The 6,563-nt window shown below is 63.2% G+C and overlaps 1 protein-coding gene across 1 annotated transcript; it reads left to right on the top strand.

Annotated features, from left to right (window-relative positions):
• Positions 1-562: 562 nt before the first annotated feature.
• Positions 563-3,031, top strand: LOC136996401 (neurofilament heavy polypeptide-like; the record flags this gene model as incomplete). Its single annotated transcript, XM_067317318.1, has 4 exons — positions 563-773; positions 2,269-2,332; positions 2,422-2,641; positions 2,834-3,031. Coding segments are annotated over 4 exons (693 nt in total), but the record flags the coding sequence as incomplete, so codon positions are not given.
• Positions 3,032-6,563: the final 3,532 nt, after the last annotated feature.

The raw sequence follows: 6,563 nt of genomic DNA, 5'->3' as shown, positions 1-6,563 counted from the left end.
AATTTCTGGAGCAATCGAGGAGATCCAATGTTTTGGAGCAGGCAGGGAGTGTCCATGCCCTGCGCAAGGCCGGAAGGCTCTTGCAGACCCTTCCCGAAGGGAATTTGGGGGACATTTGGGCTATCGCCGAGGCCACCCAGATCCCCTCGTGCCCTGCTCCGCCCCCCCTTGGCCCTCTCTTGAGGACCCGTCGAGCAAGGCTGGGACTAAGGTCGGATCCAGCCGCGGAATGATGCGGAATCCGAACGGAAAACCAACCTTTTTTAGGGAAGACGGTGGAGGAGGAGGGATGCGCCCGCCTGCCGGACGAGCCGCTGGTCGGACGGTTTCGGTCCCGGCTCGGGGCGGGCAGGCGGGTGCTGGGTGCTGCCTGCCCACGTCCCCCGTGGGGAGCTCCACAGCTGCCCTTCCGGCTCGGAGGTTTGCTCCGGAGCGTCGGCGCACCGGCTGCCCTGGTGGCTCCAAGGCCAAGGCCAAGACTAAGGCCAAGGCCAAGGCCAAGACCAAGACTAAGGCCAAGACCAAGGCCAAGGCCAAGACCAAGGCCAACATCAAGGCCAAGGCCAAGGCCAAGACTAACGCCAAGACCAAGACTAACGCCAAGCCCAAGACCAAGACCAAGGCCAAGGCCAATATCAAGGCCAAGACCCAGAGCAAGGTCAAGACCAAGGCCAAGACCAAGACTAAGGCCAAGGCCAAAGCCAAGAGCAAGGCCAAGGCCAACATCAAGGCCAAGACTAAGGCCAAGGCCAAGACCAAGGCCAAGGCTAAAAGCAAGCCAAGGCCAATATCAAGGCCAAGACCAAGGCCAAGACTAAGGCCAAGGCCAAGATCAAGACTAAGGCCAAGACCAAGGCCAAGGCCAAGGCTAAAACCAAGCCAAGGCCAAGAGCAAGACCAAGGCCAAGAACAAGACCAAGGACAAGGACAAGACCAAGGCCAAGACCAAGACTAAGGCCAAGACCAAGAGCAAGAGCAAGGCCAAGACCAAGAGCAAGGCCAAGACTAAGGCCAAGGCCAAGACTAAAGCCAAAGCCAAGGCCAAGGCCAAGACCAAGACCAGACTACAGCCAAGACCAAGGCCAAGTGACCTCGCCACCATCGCTGGAGCTTTTCTGCCTCCACCTCCACCTCTGGCTCCTCCTTCTCCATGCCCAAATGTCTCCCCGGCTCCTTCCTGCCGTCACCTTGGGCACCATGGCTGCCCCACAGCTGCCTGCGGGAGGACTACAGCTCCCAGCATGCCCCACGGCACCATGGCCGCCACGAGGCCGAGGTCGGGCGGGGCTCGGGGCTGTTGGGGCCCTGGAGCAGTTTGGGGCTGTTTTGGGGTCCGGGTCTGGGGGTGACCATAGAGACGGGGCTGAGGGTGTCCTAGACGGTCGCTCCTCCAGGTGACCATAGAGACACACTGGAGGCTAGACCAGAGGTGCTGCCTGGCCATAGAGATGGGGCTGGGGGTGTCCCAGACAGTCGCTCCTCCAGGTGACCATAGAGACATGCTGGAGGCCCACCCAGAGGAGCCATCTGACCATAGAGATGAGGCAGTGGGTGTCCCAGATGGTCACTCCTCCAGGCAACCATAGAGACACGCTGGAGGCTAGACCAGAAGTGCTGCCTGGCCATAGAGATGGGACCGAGGGTGTCCCAGACAGTCGCTCCTCCAGGCGACCATAGAGACGTGCAGGAGGCCCGCCCAGAGGAGCCGCCTGGCCATAGAGACGGTGTGGGCAGAGCGCCCGCAACCATAGAGCCGCGGCACTCCCCCCAGCCCGCCCACCTCCCGCCGCGGCCGCTCTGGTCCGCGCTCTCGATGTCCGGGAGGGGGCGGGGCCGCGGGCGGGCATTATGCAAATGAGGCGACGGGGGGGGTGTTTCCCAGCGGCCTTTGCGCGGTGCCCGGCAGCGGCGGTATTGGGGCGGGGGGGGGGGAGGGGACCGGACGCCTGGGCCCCTCGGACACGGGGTGAAGGGGGGGGGCGGCTTGGGGAGCGCCCGGACGCCTGGGCCCCTCCATTGCCTGGGTGCCGCGTCCACGCGCTGAGGGGGAGGCGGCTGGGGGGGGGCTCGGACGCCTGGGCCCCTCGGACACCTGGGTCTCCACGACGCCTGGGCCCTTCCAGGACGCTTTCCGCCCCTCGCGCCTCACCGGGAGGGTTCCCTTCGCCCACGCTCCTTTAGACGCGACCCGGCGAGCAAGGCTGGGACTAAGGTCGGATCCAGCCGCGGAATGATGCGGAATCCGAACGGAAAACCGACCCTTTTTAGGGAAGACGGTGGAGGAGGAGGGATGCGCCCGCCTGCCGGACGAGCCGCTGGTCGGACGGTTTCGGTGCCGGCTCGGGGCGGGCGGGTGGGTGCTGGGTGCTGCCTGCCCACGTCCCCCGTGGGGAGCTCCACAGCTGCCCTTCCGGCTCGGAGGTTTGCTCCGGAGCATCGGCGCATCAGCTGCCCTGGTGGCTCCAAGGCCAAGGCTAAGACCAAGACTAACGCCAAGACCAAGGCCAAGACCAAGACTAACGCCAAGACCAAGACTAACACCAAGACCAAGGCCATGACCAAGACCAAGGCCAAGACCATGGCCAAGCCTAAGACTAAGGCCAAGACCAAGGCCATGACGAAGACCAAGGCCAAGACTAAGGCCAAGACCAAAGCCAAGACCAAGACTAACACCAAGACCAAGGCCATGGCCAAGGCCAAGACTAAGGCCAAGGCCAACATCAAGGCCAAGAGCAAGGCCAAGGCCAAGACCAAGGCCAAGGCCAAGACCAAGACTAAGGCCAAGACCAAGACCATGACTAAGGCCAAGACCAAGGCCATGACCAAGACTAAGGCCAAGACCAAGACCAAGGCCAACATCAAGGCCAAGACCAAGGCCAAGGCCAAGGCCAAGACTAAGGCCAAGTCCAAGATCAAGACTAACGCCAAGACTAAGGCCAAGACCAAGACCAAAACCAAGGCCGAAACCAAGCCAAGGCCAAGGCCAAGATCAAGACCAAGACCAAGACTAACACCAAGACCAAGGCCATGACCAAGACCAAGGCCATGACCAAGGCCAAGGCCAAGATCAAGGCCAAGACCAAGAGCAAGAGCAAGGCCAAGACCAAGAGCAAGGCCAAGACTAAGGCCAAGGCCAAGACCAAGGCCAAGACCAAAGCCAATACCAAGGCCAAGACCAAGGCCAAGACCAAGGCCATGACCAAGACTAAGGCCAAGACCAAGGCCAACATCAAGGCCAAGACCAAAGCCAAGACTAACGCCAAGGCCAAGATCAAGACTAAGGCCAAGACCAAGACTAACGCCAAGCCAAGACCAAGACTAAGGCCAAGACCAAGGCCAAGACCAAGACAAATACCAAGACCAAAGCCAAGACCAGGACTAAGGCCAAAACCAAGGCCATGACCAAGACCAAGGCCAAGACTAAGGCCAAGGCCAACATCAAGGCCAAGAGCAAGGCCAAGACCAAGACCAAGACTAAGGCCAAGACTAAAGCCAAGACCAAGGCCATGACCAAGACCAAGGCCAAGACCAAGACCAAGGCCAACATCAAGGCCAAGACTAAAGCCAAGACCAAGGCCAAGGCCAACATCAAGGCCAAGACTAAAGCCAAGACCAAGGGCAAGGGCAAGGGCAAGACCAAGGCCAAGGCCAAGACCAAGACTAAGACTACAGCCAAGACCAAGGCCAAGTGACCTCGCCACCATCGCTGGAGCTTTTCTGCCTCCACCTCCACCTCTGGCTCCTCCTTCTCCATGCCCAAATGTCTCCCTGGCTCCTTCCTGCCGTCACCTTGGGCACCATGGCTGCCCCACAGCTGCCTGCGGGAGGACTACAGCTCCCAGCATGCCCCATGGCACCATGGCTGCCCCACAGCTGCCTGCGGGAGGACTACAGCTCCCAGCATGCCCCGCAACACCATGGCTGCCCCACAGCTGCCTGTGGGAGGACTACAGCTCCCAGCATGCCCTGCGGCAACATGGCCGCCACAAGGCCGAGGTCGGGCAGGGCTCGGGGCTGTTGGGGCCCTGGAGCAGTTTGGGGCTGTTTTGGGTTCCAGGTCTGGGGGTGACCATAGAGACGGGGCTGAGGGTGTCCTAGACGTTCGCTCCTCCAGGTGACCATAGAGATGTGCTGGAGGCCGGACCAGAGGTGCTGCCTGACCATAGAGATGGGGCCGAGGGTGTCCCGGACAGTCGCTCCTCCAGGCGACCATAGAGGCGCGCAGGAGGCCCGCCCAGAGGAGCCACCTGGCCATAGAGACGGTGTGGGCAGAGCGCCCCCAACCATAGAGCCGCAGCACTCCCCCCAGCCCGCCCACCTCCCGCCGCGGCCGCTCTGGTCCGCGCTCTCGGTGGCCAGGAGAGGGCGGGGCCGCGGGCGGGCGTTATGCAAATGAGGCAGCCGGGGGGGGGGCGTTTCCTGGCAGCCTTTGCGCGGCGCCAGCAGCGGCGGTATTGTGGCGGGGGGGGGGGGGGGAGGGGACCGGACGCCTGGGCCCCTCGGATGCCTGGGCCCTTCCAGGACGCCTGGGCCCCTCGGACGCCTGGGCCCTTCCAGGACTCCTGGGCCCCTCGGACACCTGGTCCCCCCGGACGCCTGGGCCCTTCCAGGACTCCTGGGCCCCTCGGACATCTGGGTCCCCCCGGACGCCTGGGCCCTTCCAGGACGCCTGGGCCCCTCGGACATCTGGGTCCCCCTGGACGCCTGGGCCCTTCCAGGATGCCTGGGCCCTTCCAGGACGCCTGGGCCCCTCGGACATCTGAGTCTCCCCGGACGCCTGGGCCCTTCCAGGACGCCTGGGCCCCTCGGACGCCTGGGCCCTTCCAGGACGCCTGGGCCCTTCCAGGACTCCTGGGCCCCTCGGACGCCTGGGCCCTTCCAGGACGCCTGGGCCCCTCCGACATCTGAGTCCACTCGGACGCCTGGGCCCTTCCAGGACTCCTGGGCCCCTCGGACACCTGGGTCTCCCCGGACGCCTGGGCCCTTCCAGGACGCCTGGGCCCCTCCGACATCTGAGTCCACTCGGACGCCTGGGCCCTTCCAGGACGCCTGGGCCCCTCCGACATCTGAGTCCACTCGGACGCCTGGGCCCTTCCAGGACGCCTGGGCCCCTCGGACATCTGGGCCCCTCCAGGACTCCTGGGCCCCTCGGACGCCTGGGTCTCCCCGGACGCCTGGGCCCTTCCAGGACGCCTGGGCCCCTTGGACATCTGGGACTCCAGGACGCCTGGGCCCCTTGGACATCTGGGACTCCAGGACACCTGGGCCGTTCCAGGACGCCTGGGCCCCTCGGACATCTGGGCCCCTCGGACATCTGGGTCCCCCCGGACGCCTGGGCCCTTCCAGGACGCCTGGGCCCCTTGGACACCTGGTCTCCCCGGACGCCTGGGCCCTTCCAGGACGCCTGGGCCCTTCGGACATCTGGGTCCCCCCGGACGCCTGGGCCCTTCCAGGACGCTTTCCGCCCCTCGCGCCTCACCGGGAGGGTTCCCTTCGCCCACGCTCCTTTAGACGCGACCCGTCGAGCAAGGCTGGGACTAAGGTCGGATCCAGCCGCGGAATGATGCGGAACCCGAACGGAAAACCGACCTTTTTTAGGGAAGACGGTGGAGGAGGAGGGATGCGCCCGCCTGCCGGACGAGCCGCTGGTCGGACGGTTTCGGTGCCGGCTCGGGGCGGGCGGGTGGGTGCTGGGTGCTGCCTGCCCACGTCCCCCGTGGGGAGCTCCACAGCTGCCCTTCCGGCTCGGAGGTTTGCTCCGGAGCGTCGGCGCATCGGCTGCCCTGGTGGCTCCTAGGCCAAGGCCAAGACCAAGGCCAAGACTAAGGCCAAGGCCAAGGCCAAGACCAAGACTAACGCCAAGGCCAAGACCAAGACTAAGGCCAAGACTAACACCAAGACCAAGACTAACGCCAAGGCCAAGACCAAGACTAAGGCCAAGGCCAAAGCCAAGACCAAGACTAACGCCAAGGCCAAGGCCAAGACTAAGGCCAAGATCAAGGCCAAGACCAAGACTAAGGCCAAGACTAAGGCCAAGACCAAGGCCAACATCAAGGCCAAGACCAAAGCCAAGACTAAGGCCAAGGCCAAGATCAAGACTAAGGCCAAGACCAAGGCCAACATCAAGGCCAAGGCCAAGACCAAGACTAAGGCCAAGACCAAGACTAACACCAAGACCAAGGCCATGACCAAGGCCAAGAGCAAGGCCAAGGCCAAGATCAAGGCCAAGGCCATGACCAAGGCCAACATCAAGGCCAAGACCAAAGCCAAGACTAAGGCCAAGGCCAAGATCAAGACTAAGGCCAAGACCAAGGCCAAGGCCAAGGCCAAAACCAAGCCAAGGCCATGGCCAAGATCAAGGCCAAGACCAAGGCCAAGGCCAAGATCAAGACTAAGGCCAAGACCAAGAGCAAGACCAAGACTAAAGCCAAGGCCAAGATCAAGGCCAAGACTAAGACCAAGGCCAAAACCAAGGCCAAGGTAAGGGCAAGACCAAGGCCAAGACTAAAGCCAAGACCAAGACTAAGGCCAAAGCTAAGACCAAAGCCAAGCCCAAGACTAAC

Source organism: Apteryx mantelli, unplaced genomic scaffold (genome assembly GCF_036417845.1).
Source record: "Apteryx mantelli isolate bAptMan1 unplaced genomic scaffold, bAptMan1.hap1 HAP1_SCAFFOLD_362, whole genome shotgun sequence".
Classification (NCBI taxonomy): Eukaryota; Metazoa; Chordata; class Aves; order Apterygiformes; family Apterygidae; genus Apteryx; species Apteryx mantelli.
This window is presented reverse-complemented; position numbering and strand designations above follow the sequence as displayed.